This window comes from Hypanus sabinus, chromosome 2, assembly GCF_030144855.1.
Source record: "Hypanus sabinus isolate sHypSab1 chromosome 2, sHypSab1.hap1, whole genome shotgun sequence".
In the NCBI taxonomy this organism is placed as follows: Eukaryota; Metazoa; Chordata; class Chondrichthyes; order Myliobatiformes; family Dasyatidae; genus Hypanus; species Hypanus sabinus.
This window is the reverse complement of record NC_082707.1, coordinates 64,541,704-64,556,258: the sequence shown is the minus strand read 5'-3', so window position 1 is coordinate 64,556,258 and position 14,555 is coordinate 64,541,704. Positions and strand designations below refer to the sequence as shown.

The window sequence follows — 14,555 nt, the reverse complement described above, 5'->3', positions numbered from 1 at the left end:
AGTAAAAGATGACCTGATTTCCAAAAAGCATAAAGTTAAAGATGACATATTTCTTAATATTTTAAGCAAGGTTACTTTTATATTTCCATCTTTTACAGTTTCAAAGTAACAAAAAAGGAAAAGGCCCCGAAGCAAAAGTTTGGGCACCCTGCATGGTTAGTACTTAGTAACACCCCCTTTGGCAAGTATCACAGCTTGTAAACGCTTTCCGTAGCCAGCTAAGAGTCTTTAAATTCTTGCTTGGGGGATTTTCACCCATTCTTCCTTGCAGAAGGTTTCCTGTTCTGTGAGATTCTTGGGCCGTCTTGCATGCACTACTCTTTAGAGGTATATCCACAGATTTTAGATGACGTTTAGGTCGGGGTACTGTGTATAAATCACGAAGAGAAGGGGTCCCAGAGCAAATTCTTGAGACACACCACTGCTCACCAGCCTCCATGCAGATTATGACCTATCTATACCACTCTTTACCTTCTGTGTGCAACTATTTCTGGATCTACAAAGCAATGTCCCCTTGGATACCATGCCTCCTTACTTTCTCAATAAGCCTTGCATGGGGTACCTTATCAAATGCCTTGCTGAAATCCATATGCACTACCTCTACTGCTCTAACTTCATCAATGTGCTTAGTCGTATCCTCAAAAAATTCAATCAGGGTCGTAAAGCACAACCTGCCTTTGTCAAAGCCATGCTGACTATTCCTAATCATATTTTACCTTTCCAAATGTTCATAAATCCTGCCTCTCAGTATCTTCTCCATAAACTTACCAACCACTGAAGTAAGACTCACTGGTCTATAATTGCTTGGGCTGTCTCTACTCCCTTTTTTGAATAAGGGAACAACATCTGCAAACCTCCATTCCTCCGGAACCTCTCCCATCCTCATTGATGATGCAAAGATCATTGCCAGAGGCTCAGCAATGTCCTCTCTCACCTCCCACAGTAGCCTGGGGTATATCTCGTCCAGTCCTGATGACTTATCCAACTTGATGCTTTCTAAAAGCTCCAGCACATCCTCTTCCTTAATGTCTATATGCTCAAGCTTTTCAGTCTGCTGTAAGTCATCCCTACAATCGCCAAGATCCTTTTCCGTAGTGAATACTGAAGCAAAGTATTCATTAAGTACCTCTGCTATCTCCTCCAGTTCCATACACACTTTCCCACTGTCACACTTGATTGGTCTTATTCTCTCATGCCTTATCCTCTTGCTCTTCACATACTTATAGAATACCTGGGGGTTTTCTTTAATCCTATTGCCAAGGCCTATTATGGCCCCTTCTGGCTCTTCTAATTTTATTCTTAAGCTCCTTCCTGCTAGCCTTATAATTTTCTAGATCTTTATCATTACCTAGTTTTTTGAACCTTTCGTAAACTTTTCTTCTTGACTAGGTTTTCAACTGCCTTTGTACATCATGGTTCCTGTTCCTGTCTCATTGGAACATACCTATGCAGAATGCCATGCAAATATCAGCTGAACATTTCTGACACACATTTTCCTGAGAACATTTGTTCTCAATTTATACTTCCAAGTTCCTGCCTGATAGCTTCATATTTCACCTTACTCCAATTAAACTCTTTCCTAATTTGTCTGTTCCCATCCCTCTCCAATGCTATAGCAAAGGAGATAGACGTGATCACTTTTTCCAAAATGCTCTCCCACTGAGAGACCTGACACACAACCGGGTTCATTTCCCAGTACCAGATCAAGTACAGCCTCTCCTCTTGTAGGTTTATCTACATACTATTTCAGTAAACCTTCCTGAACACACCTAACAAACTCCACCCCATCTAAATCCCTCACTCCAGGGACATGCCAACCAATATTGCTGAAAATAAAATCCCCCATCACAACAAACGTGTTATCACTGCACCGTTCTGGAATCTGTCTCCCTATCTGCTCTTCAAAGTCCCTGTTACTACTGGGTGGTCTATAGAAAACACCCAATAAAGTTATTGACCCCTTCCTGTTCCTAACTTCCACCCACAGAGACTCAGCAGACAATTCCTCCATGACTTCCTCTTCTGGAGTTGTGACACTATCTCTGATCAGCAATGCCACACCCCCACCTCTTTTGCCTCCTTCCCTGACCTTTCTAAAACATCTAAAGCCTGGCACTTTTAAGTAACCATTTCTGCCCCTGAGCCATCCAAGTTTATGTAATGGCCACAACATCATAGCTCCAAGTACTCATCCACGCTCTAAGCTCATCTGCTTTCTTCATGATGCATCTTGTATTAAAATAGACACAAATCAAACATAGGACTGAGGGTATCCCTTCTCTATCACCTACCTACTCTCCCTCTCTCATTCTACAAGCTTTCTCTGTTTGTGAGCCAACCACTCTTTGCTCCGTCTCTTCAGTTTAGTTTGTACGGCCCAGCAGTTCTAGTTTAAACTCTCCCCAATAGCCGTAGCAAAACTCCCTGCCAGGATATTGGTCCCCTTCAGATTCAAGTGCAACCCGTCCTTTTTGTACGGGTCACATCTGTCCCAAAAGAGGTCCCAATAATTCAGAAATCTGAATTGCTGCTCCCTGCTCCAATCCCTCAGCCACATATTTATTCTCCTCCTCACTCTATTCCTATACTCACTGTTGCATGGCACAGGCAGTAATCCTGAGATTACTACCATTGTGGTCCTGCTTCTCGACTTCCTAACTCCCTGTGGTCTTTTTTCAGGACCTCTTCCCTTTTCCTACCAATGTCATTGGTACCAATATGTACCACGACCACTGGCTATTCACTTTCCCACTTCAGGATATCATGGACACAATCAGAAACATCCTGAACCCTGGCACCTGGGAGGCAAACTACCATATGTGTTTCTTCCTACATCTACGGAATCACCTGTTTGCCTCTCCCTAACTATAGAGTCCTCTAACACTGCTGCCATCCTCTTTCTTTCCCTACCCTTCTGAGCCATAGGGCCAGACTCTGTGCCAGAGGCACGGCCACTGTTGCTTCCTCTAGGTAGGTTTCTCAGCCCCAACCCCCAACAGTACTCTAACAGGAGTAATTTTGTTAAGGGGGACAGCCATTGGGGTACTCTCTAGTATCTGACTCTTACCCTTCCCTCTTCTGACTGTTACCCACTTATCTGTCTCCCAAGGCCCCTGTTTGACTACTTGCCTGTAGCTCCTCTCTATCACCTCCTCACTTTCCCTGACCAGACAAATGTCATTGAGCTGCATCTCCAGTTCCCTAGCCCCATTGAGCCAAAGCCCTCTGATTCTGACTCCCTCTACTCTGTCACCCGCTCCTCGAATGCCCGCTCTATAAAGTGTTCTGATACGGCAACAATGAATGTAGAATTGAGACAGGTTTTCTTATAAACAAATGAAACATTTATTAAACACTGCTCAATAAAAATGAAAAGTCGACAAACGACTAACTTAACCGGAAGTAAACTACTATATGGCAACTTGAACAGTTCTTAAAGTGATAAATGCGAACACAGTTTTTAAAGTGGTAAATGTAAAAGTCCAAGTGATTTGGACAGTCATTTAGGAGAGACTTTCCTGAAGTAACGGATCCCTCGATGACGTGATGTTACTGCTGATCCCAGTCAAAATATGCCTTGCCCGAAGGATTTACGACAAAGGAAATAAAAACGGCTTGAAGGCACTGACCTTTGTCTTGTCAAATAATGCCGCGCCCAGCCCTTTCTGCTTTCACAATACAGGGGCTATCTCAGATGCAGGTTACTACCTTCTGAACGAGGATTCGATAAGGTCGATCCTGTATTACCACTGATGACACCAACTTTACCGATCCTTCGGGTTTTCCGTACTTCGACAAATCTTCAGTCTCCAATACATGGATTTTAAAATGAAATTGAAGATACATCGAACATAACTGGCAGTGATTTTCAAAACTGCTGGCTCAACTTACAATGGAAAGTAAAACTCCGCTTTAAAACGAAACTGCGTCATGAGAAAATACGCAGCATAACGGAGTCTGACAACAACGAACTGACCTGCATCACAGCAAGGCTTTCCTGTTTTATACCAGTTGAAACAGGCTATCACATGACCTCTCACTGGCGGGAAAATTACATCATGTGACCTCACACTGGTGGGAAATTAAATTCCCCCTCTATCACAAGACTATTACATCATACTCACCAGATACTGAATTACACCATGGTCATAAGACAGTCACAAGATACCCACGGGGTATGTAACAAAAGCTTTTAAAATCCTTCCTGCTGTTGTAACTCACTGATGTCCACGCGCTTGTGCTGTCATGCCTCGATCAAACCGCTGAAGAAAAAACTCTCTCCTTTTAAATCCTCCCCACTGGTCAACTCGCTGACGTCCATATATAGCCCTGAGAATTTTTTCTTGCAGGCTTATACATAAATCCAAGAAACGCAACAGAACAACCAAAGACAACTGCAAGTACAAAAGAAAATAATGAATAAATGTATCAAGATTATGTGATGAAGAGTCCTTAAAAGTGATTCCATATGTTGTGGAAACTGTTCAGAGATGGGGCAACTGAAGTTATTCACACTGGTTCAAGAACCTCATGGTTCTGTTGCTGAACATGGGGGTGTGGGTCCTGATGCTAGCAGTGAGAAATGAGCATGGCCTGAATGGTAAGGGTCTTTAATGATGGATGCTGCTTCCCATTGACAGGACTCCATGTAAGTGTGCTTGGAGAGAGCTTTACCCTGGTGGACAGGGCTGTGTTCTGTACTTTTTGTAAGATTTTCTGTTCAATAATATTGGTGTTTTCATACCAGGCATAATGCAGCCAGTCGGTATACTCTACCACACATCTATAAAAAGTTGTGAAAATTTTAGACATGATGTTGAATCTTCACAAACTTCTAAAGAAGTAGAGCTGCTGCAGTGCTTACTTTGTAATTGCATTTGCATGCTGGGCCCAGGACAGGTCCTCTGAAATGATAATACCAAGGAATTTGAAGTTACTAACTCTCTCCACCTCTGATTTTGCAATGAGCATTGGCTCATGGACCTCTGCTTTCCTCCCTCTGAAGTCAATGAGACGGGACAACAAAGATTATGCATCCTGAGTACTTTTGGGCGTATTTTAAAGTAATTGTATTTTCAAGAGTACTTGTGATAGCGAAATGTCTGGCTAATATTGCAAATTTTGTTGTATGTGTGAAGAGTATACACTTAAACCTGATAGACAAAGCATGACTCCACTTATTAAGAAAGCTTATATGCTCTACTTTGGGTGTAAAATTGAGAACAAAGACAAAGCCTGGGATCCTCACATTTGTTGTACAACATGCGCTGTTGATCACGGTTCTTGGCTGAGATGTACTCGGAAGTCAGTGCCGTTCTCTGTCCCAATGATACAGTGAGAGCAGAAGAATCATGTGACAGACTGCTACTTCTGTCTGACCAGGGTGCCTGGTTTCTCTGCTAAAAACATTGAAAGCCCCAATCTCACTTCAGCCTTGAGACTTGTGCCATGCGGCGGTAATCTTAAGTACCAAAACTGCCTGAGATGTGCGTCTAGAGGAGGATGCCATGATGCACGAGACAGGACTGGAAAAGGGCACTGATACTGATACAGATTTTGAACCCTTTACACCGAGTGACCCTCGTCTGATAATTCAATTTGAGTTAAATGACCTGGTCAGAGACTTGGGTTTGTTAAAGGCAAAAGCAGAGTTATTGGGTTTAAGATTGCAAGGATGAAATCTGCTGCCACCAGACATAAAAATTTCCGTGAGTGGTTTTGATATTTGAGACACAGCTATTTCACAGAATAACTGATGCCAAGATTAAGGAACAACACACACAAAATGTTGGTGGAACACAGCAGGCCAGGCAGCATCTATAGGGAGAAGCGCTGTCGATGTTTCGGGCTGAGACCCTTCGTCAGGACTAACTGAAAGGAAAGATAGTAAGAGATTTGAAAATAGTGGGGGGAGGGGGAAATGTGAAATAGTAGGAGAAGACCGGAGGGGGTGGGATGAAGCTAAGAACTAGAAAGGTGATTGGTGAAAGTAGTACAGAGCTGGAGAAGGGTAAGGATCATGGGATGGGAGGCCTCAAGAGAAAGAAAGGGGGGGGGGGGAAGCACCAGAGGGAGGTGGCAAACAGGCAAATAACTAAATATGTCAGGAATGGGGTAAGAAGGGGAGGAGGGGCATTAATGGAAGTTAGAGAAGTCAATGTTCATGCCATCAGGTTGGAGGCTACCCAGCTGGTATATAAGGTGTTGTTCCTCCAACCTGAGTTTGGATTCATTTTGACAGTAGAGGAGACCATGGATAGACATATCAGAATGGGAGTAGGACGTGGAATTAAAATGTGTGGCCACTGGGAGATCCTGCTTTTTCTGGCGGACCGAGCGTAGGTGTTCAGCGAAACGGTCTCCCAGTCTGCGTCAGGTCTCACCAATATATAAAAGGCCACACCGGGAGCACCGGATGCAGTATACCACACCAGCCGACTCACAGGTGAAGTGTCGCCTCACCTGGAATGACTGTCTGGGGCCCTGAATGGTGGTGAGGGAGGAAGTGTAAGGGCAGGTGTAGCACTTATTCTGTTTACAAGGATAAGTGCCAGGAGGGAAATCGGTGGGAAGGGATGGGGGGGGGGGGGGCGAGTGGACAAGGGAGTCACTTAGGGAGCGACCCCTGTGAAAAGCAGAAGGGGGGGGAAGGAAAAATGTGTTTGGTAGTGGAATCCTGTTGGAGGTGGCGGAAGTTATGGGGAATTATATGTTGGACCTGGAGGCTGGTGGGGTGGTGGGTGGATGGGGTGAGGGCAGATGTGCGGGAAATGGGAGAAATGCGTTTGAGAGCAGAGTTGATGGTGGACAAAGGGAAGCTCCTTTGTTTAAAAAAGGAAGACATCTCCTTCGTCCTGGAATGAAAAGCCTCATCCTGAGAGCAGATGCGGTGGAGTTGGAGGAGTTGTGAGAAGGGGATAGCCTTTTTGCAAGAGACAGGGTGGGAAGAGGAATAATCCAGGTAGCTGTGAGAGTCTGTAGGGTTATAGTAGATATCAGTAGATAGGCAGTCTCCAGAGATGGAGACAGAAAGATCAAGAAAGGAGAGGGAGGTGTCGGAAATGGACCAGGTAAATTTGAGGGCAGGGTGAAAGTTAGAGGCAAAGTTAATGAAGTCAACGAGCTCAGCACACGTGCAAGAGGAGGCGCCAATGCAGTCGTCAATGTAGCGAAGAAAAAGAGGGGCATGGATATACCGTCTGGGTAGCCTCCAACCTGATGGCATGAACATTGACTTCTCTAACTTACGTTAATGCTCCTCCTCCCCTTCTTACCCCATTCCTGACATATTTAGTTATTTGCCTGTTTGCCACCTCCCTCTGGTGCTTCCCCCCCCCCCCTTTCTTTCTCTTGAGGCCTCCCGTCCCATGATCCTTACCCTTCTCCAGCTCTGTACTACTTTCACCAATCACCTTTCTAGTTCTTAGCTTCATCCCACCCCCTCCGGTCTTCTCCTACTATTTCGCACTTCCCCCTCCCCCCACTATTTTCAAATCTCTTACTATCTTTCCTTTCGGTTAGTCCTGACGAAGGGTCTCAGCCCGAAACGTCGACAGTGCTTCTCCCTATAGATGCTGCCTGGCCTGCTGTGTTCCAATAGTATTTTTTGTGTGGTGTTGTTTGAATTTCCAGCATCTGCAGATTTCCTCGTGTTTTCCCAAGATTAAGGAAGGCATTTTTGTTGGTCTTCAAACAAGCAGGCTATCAATGATAAGCAAGTTGAAGAGCTTCTAGTGGGACTGGAGAAAATCTTATGGAAAGCATTCAAAGATGTTAGTGAATATTTTCTTGGCAACTACAGAGCACTGAACTACATACAGCTGGTTGACATCATCTTTCAAGCATACAAAATCATGAAGTGCAACATGTCACTAAAGATCCAATTTCTGCCTTTCCATTCAGACTTCTACCGTGAAAACCTTGACACTGCCAGCGATAACCAAGGTGAAAGGTTTCACTGGGACATTGCGGTAATGCAGAAATGGTATCAGGGCAACTGGAATCCATCAATGCTGGCTGATTGTTGTTGGACACTGAAGTAAGAAGCCGCAGACCCTAAGTACAAATGAAAATCATCAACACAATATTTTAGCTTAGTTCAACTATTGCAAAGCATCAGCACTGTTATGCAATTAAACATGTTATATTCAATAAAAGTTCATTTCCCATTTCTCCAAACTCTACATGATACAAGTAGTTTGAAATTATACTTGTGTTCAGCTTTAAATGGTCTATCATAACCACAAGATATTTCTGAGGAAGCAACACTTTCAGAAAAACTTTGCTGTCCAGTGTAACCAGCTCCTTGTTCTTGCTGACACTGAGTAAGAGGTTGCTGTTGTGGCGCCACTCAGCCAGATTTTCAGACTCTCTCATATATGCTGATATATCACCATCTTTAATTTGAATGACAGTGTTGTCTTCATCAAACTTGAAAATGGCATTGGAGCTGTACTTAGCCTCGCATTCAGAAGTATGAAGTAACTGGAGCAGGCTGGTAAGCAGACAGCACCTGTGCTGATGGAGATGTTGCCAATTGGAACTGGCTGGGATTTACAAGCAAGGAAATGGAGAATCTAATTGCACACACAGGTATTGAGGTCAAGGTCCTGAAGCTTATTGATCAGTTTTTGGGGGATGATGGAACTGAATGCTGAGCTGTAGTCAGTAAAGAACATCCAGATGTATGCATCTTTGCTGTCCTGATGTTCCAGGGTTGAGTGAGCAGCCAATGAAATAGTATCTTCTCTGGACCTGTTGTGCTAGTAGGCAAATTGAAGCAGAGCTAAGTCACCTCTGAGGCAGAACTTGATAATGTTGCATCACCAACCTCTCAAAACACTTCATCACAGTGGATGTAAGTACTACTGGACAATAGTCATTGAGGCAGGTTGCCATGTTCTTGGACACTGGTATGATTTGAAGCCTGCAAGACGTTAAAGATATCGGTGAATGCTCCAGAGATTTGATCAGCACAGGTCTTTAGTACTTGTCCAAGTACCCCATCTGGACTGGATTCTTTTCACAAGTTCACTCTCCTGAAGGATGCTTTCACGTTGGCCTCAGATACCGAAATCATAGGGTCATTGAGGTGTAAAGTGCAGGCAATCGTTAATATCTGAAAGATTAGATTTATCGTCACTGACTTGGATGGTGTGAAATTTGTTATGGACCAGTACCGGACAGTGGCATAAAGTTGCTATGAATTACAAAAATAATGCAAAAAAAAAGGAAAAATGAGGTGGTGTTCATGGACCATTCAGAAATCTGTTGGCAGGGGAAGAAGCTGTTTCTGAATTGTCTGTATCTTCAAGTTCCTTAACCTGTACTTCAGCTTTTTTTCTCTTTTACAGGTAGCTATTTCTGTTATGATAACCCAGCTGCTCTACAAACCCAAGTAATGAACGTAAGTGTAAAACAGCTGAATCATTAATATTGAAGGACTGACTGATTTTAGAGAAACATATTGGTTTGCTTGTTTCAGATACTTTTGTGCGATTTCTGTAGTACTTCTAATTTTGTGAAACTTTGCTATATTGAATGCTTAAGATGTCCTGCTGACAATTAAGTGTCTTAACTACAATTGCAGACCATGTGTGTGTTTGGAGCTGACACTCATAATCAGAGATGTGGGTAAATTTGTAACAAGCTGAAACCTTTTACAGTCATTGCACTCCAATTCTGTGCAAATGACAAGGATTAGTGCAAATGAAACAGTTCAGCAGATCTTGTCGAAATGCAGACAATGCAGACGTGTAGTCTGTATTTGTCACTGGGGAAGTGTACTTTCTCTCAAAAATGTAATGTCATTCAACTGAAATGTCTGCATGTAATATGACCATTAGATCAAGTGTTTGCTCTGCTGTTCAGTAAGAATTTGACTGAACTTTTAGTTTGGTGGTGTTCTCCCATATAAATGTCATATTTCTTGATTTTCTTAATAGCTAAATACTGATCTTCACAGTCCTGTTGAGTTGAAAAGGGGGGAGTTTGGGACAATTTTGCAACTGCTAGTAGATTGAAAGATTTTTTTTGTTTAATCATTTGAAGTGCAACAAACATTTTTGTCCATTAAATGAATTCTTCACCTTTGAGCTTTAAGTAATTGTATATGCAGCCTTTCAGGAGGATCTATATCTTAAAAATTGTCTGTTTAAAATTTAAATTTCATCTCCAGTTTGCCAAGGAACAACTTACTATACACAGGCATGGTTAGGAAATTGTCCAGTATTTGACGAAATATAGTGCTAAATGTGCTGCAGAGTTGAATCCGACAGTACCTCTGGAAATTCAGTCCATATATATTTGAGTGGGGATGCATTTCTAGGCACTGTCATTTTCCATTATTTAACTCGTGAAGTAGGTAACTTTAATATGCTTATTTTTGAGATCTATATTTTCAACTGAACAAACATAACATTTGCATGTAATTTTTTAAATGCTGGTGTATTTTATTGCTTTTTTAATGTTGAATATGAAACTACATTCCTGTAGTAAATATTTTTCTTAAACTTGTTGAGTTATTTGTATTTAAATGTTTCTGTAAGTTATCCAAGCTGTATTTCTGTGCTTAAAATCACTTAGCTGTGCAACACTGAATTGAAATGAGTTGTATCGCAAACTTCAAATTGAATGTCATGAGGGTAAAAACCACAAGGTTTCGGTGTATTTCAAACAAAACTGAACTGCAGTGAATTGTGATTTAAAATTATTTTTGTATCCCTTTTCTCAAATTCACAAGGCAACATTTAGTACCTAATTTGATTGTCATTATATTTCATTGATGATCCGGGGGACCAATGTTTAATTTCAGATTATTTTGTTATCATTTTATAATTTCAAATTCACACTCAGGAAATTGGAATTTATCATATAATTTGAATTAAGTAGTTAAAATATTGATAATAAGGAAAAATGTGCTCTTACATTTGCTTCCTTATTTATGAATCCTTAATTCTTTCATGTGAAACATAATTTCATTGTCCTCTAGCTCACAATTGTAAATCTGAATAATCATTGAAAATTCAGCAGAAGAGGCTTTATTTGTGGAAGTGTGACTATTAATTTGGATTTGAGCCAATTTTCTCTAATCTTTTTGGGTTTTTTTTAACTGTTTTCACTTCTGATTTCCAGCATTTGAAGTATTTCATTTAATATGATATTAAGTAGTTGTAATTATTACTTCATTCAATGACATCAAAATTGAATAATACTATGCCCTTGTGTAAGAGTTCAGAATTATCAACAGGATTTGAAAATCAACTTAAGAAAATATTGATCTTTATCTTACAGGATATGCATGTGAATACTGTTAAATTCATGGAGCTATATGCCTGGTATTCTTGGCCCAATGTTATCCTTTGCTTTCTTGGAGGATTTTTACTGGACAGAGTTTTTGGAATGCGGTAAGACCAACAGTAAAGATTGATTTTTCCTTTTAAATTAGGACTAAAAATAGCAGTTTTTAAACATAGGTGGAGTTATGATCTGAAAAACCATAAGATATAGAGGCTCAATTAGGCCATTTGTCCCATCAAGTCTGCTCAGTTATTCCATCATGGCTGATTTATTATCCCTCTCAATCACATTCTCCTGCCTTCTCCACATAACCTTTCACATCCTTACTCAAGAATCTATCAACCTTTACTTTAAATATACCCAGTGACTTGCCTCCACAGTTGCCTCTTGCAATGAATTCTGCAGATTCACCACCCTTTAGCTAAAGAAACTCCGCCTCATCTTTGTTCTGAAGGGATGTCCCTCTATTTTGAGGCTGTACCCTCTTGTCCTTGACTCCCACACTACAGAAAATATCTTCTCCATGCCCACTGTATCTAAGCCTTTCAATATTCGATAGGTTTCAATGAGATACCCCCTCATTCTTTTGAACTCCAGCGAGTACATGCCTAGAGCCATCAAATTCTCTCCATACATTACTGGAATTGTTCTGGCTCTTCCAGTTACCTCCTCGAAATGTTGGATTTGATCAGAAAGTTTTTTCTTTTTTCTTGCTTTCACTCTCAGTTTGAGCTGCCCAGTTCCCTTTTTCTCTCGTTTTTGTTTGTTTAGTGGTTTTTTTATGTGTATTAAAATTATAAAAGTTTCTTTATCTTCTTTCTTTTCATGAAATGATGAGAATCAATTATCTCATTCTTTATTACATACTATTAAATTAATACTATGTATGATCTTGATAATGTTTATTTTACCTTTATATGAATTGTTAATGATGTAGATATTTGAGATAATTCTCTTATTTATTTATATGTGTGTGTGTATATATATGTATGTACTCTTTAATTAATAAAAAGATTGATAAAGAAAGAAATGTGTAGATACAGAGGCTCACAATACTCTAGGTGCGGTCTGACAAATGCCTTCTAAGTTTCAGGATTATATCCTTGCTTTTATATTGTAGTCCATTTGAAATGAGTGCTAACATTGCATTTGCATTCCTTACCACCAACTCAACCTACACGTTAATCTTTATGGAATCTTGCACATTTACTCTCAAGTCCCTTTGCACCTCTGATTTCTAAATTGGCTCCCCATTTAGAAAATAGTCTGCCTTTGTTCCTTCTAACAAAGTGCATGACCATACACCTTCCAACATTGTATTCCAGCTGCCACTTTGCCAATTCTCCCAAGCTGTCGAAGTCTTGCAGACTCCTTGCTTCCGCAACACTACTTGCCCCTCTGTCTATCTTCGTATCGTCTGCAACCTTAGCCAAAAAGCCATTAATTCCATTATCTAAATCATTGACATATAATGTAAAAAGAGGCAGTCCCAATAACAACCCTTGCAGGACACCACCAGCAGCCAACCAGAAGAAGCCCCATTTATTCCCATTCTTTCCCTCCTGCCATCCTGCCAGTCTTCTATCCATGTTATTATCTGCCCTGAAATACCATGAGCTCTATCTTGTTTAGCAGCCTCATGTGCAGCACCTTTTGAAAAACCTTCTGAAAACTCAAGTAAACAACATCTACTATTAAAAGGAAATCTGCAGATGCTGGAAATCCAAGCAACATACACAAAATGCTGGAAGAAATCAGCTGGCCAGCCAGCATCAATGGTTGTTATTTCTTTAAAAAATTCCAACACATTTGTCAAGCAAGATTTCCCCTTAAGGAAACCATGTTAACTTTGGCCTATTTTTATCATGTGACTCGAATAAAACCTCATCCTTCACGGACTCCCAACATCTTACCAATCACTCAAGTCAGGCTAACTGGCCTATAATTTCCTTTCTTCTGCCAACCTCAGTTCTTAAAGAGTGGAATGATATTTGTAATGTTCCAGCCCTCTAAAACTATTCAAAAATCTAGTGAAAGGTCACTACTAATGCCTCCACAATCTCTTCAGCTATCCCTTTCAGAACTCTAAGGTGTTGCCCATTTGGTCCAGCTGAATTATCTACCTTGAGACCTTTCAACTTCCCAAGCACCACCTTATAAATAGCAGCTACACCCACTTCTGCCTCATGACACACTCAAATTTCTGGCACACTGCTGGTGTCTTACTCAGTGAAGACTGACACAAAATACTTATTAAGTTTGTTCACCATTTTTCAGCAGTCTCGTCCATCTTTTACTTTTTATATATCTGAAAAAAAATTGAATCCTCTTTTGTATTATTGGCTAGCTTGTCTTCATATTTCATCTGTTCTCTTATTTTTTTTGGTTTTCTTCTGTTGGTTTTTAAGACCCTCTTATTCCACTAGCTTTGCAAGAATTTATGTCTTCTCTTTTGCTTTGACTTCCATGGTTGCCTCATCCTCTTTTTAGAATGCTCCTTATTTGAGATGCATCTATCTCATGCCTTCTGAATTGCTTCAGAAGCTCCTTGCTACAGATATCCTTGCTAGTGTCCCCTTCACATCAAATTCGGCTAGCTCCTCTCTCTCATGCCTCTCTAATAGTGATAAATCTAAATTTAGCTTCTCCCCCTCAAACTGCAGGGTGAATTCTATCATGTTATGAAAGCTATAGATGTAAATTGTACAACCTTTTTCTTACAGTTTGGGAACAATAATCTTCAGCTTATTTGTCTGTTTTGGCCAGGTGAGTAGAAATACTATTTTATCCAAGTGTTAAGCCCTTTTGTAGAATTGTGGTTGGCTATTGAGTGTGCATTTGCCTATTTCATCAACAGATTTTCATTATATGATTCTGTTTCAGAATTCCTGTGGATTGCAGCTTATTAATTAATAGTATACGGTGGATTCCAGTTAACTGGGACCAGTACGTTCAGGCTTAATTAAGCAACTGTCCTAATTAGGCAGAGTTTCATAGAAATAGTTAAGGTATAAAAATCACAAGCTACCGTTTAACTGAGTAACGAATTTTGTATTTCAATGAAATACAGAATACTACTATGTTACTCACCTTTGATCCCCATCCGGCACTCGGCTCTCACCTGTGGCTCCAAGTAGCTGGTTGCATAAGACAGAGGCCACATCCCAGTACTCCATTTAGACAGGCGGGCTAAAGCAGATGAAAGTAGCTCACGGGTCTCGTACCCTGATGAAATAGGGACATGCTTGTCCTTGCAT

At 40.9% G+C, this 14,555-nt stretch overlaps 1 protein-coding gene across 3 annotated transcripts in view; it reads left to right on the top strand.

The window, feature by feature from the left end:
* mfsd1 (major facilitator superfamily domain containing 1) overlaps window positions 1-14,555 on the top strand; it is a 64,363-nt gene that overhangs the window by 3,147 nt on the left and 46,661 nt on the right. For 2 of the 3 annotated variants that reach the window (XM_059947382.1, XM_059947387.1), the window contains exons 2-4: window positions 9,354-9,406; window positions 11,293-11,405; window positions 14,022-14,064. In XM_059947382.1, the coding sequence (XP_059803365.1) occupies window positions 9,354-9,406; window positions 11,293-11,405; window positions 14,022-14,064 (209 nt within the window). Of the gene's footprint in view, window positions 1-98; window positions 156-9,353; window positions 9,407-11,292; window positions 11,406-14,021; window positions 14,065-14,555 lie in introns of all 3 variants that reach the window. The other variant, XM_059947398.1, reaches the window with a different exon arrangement.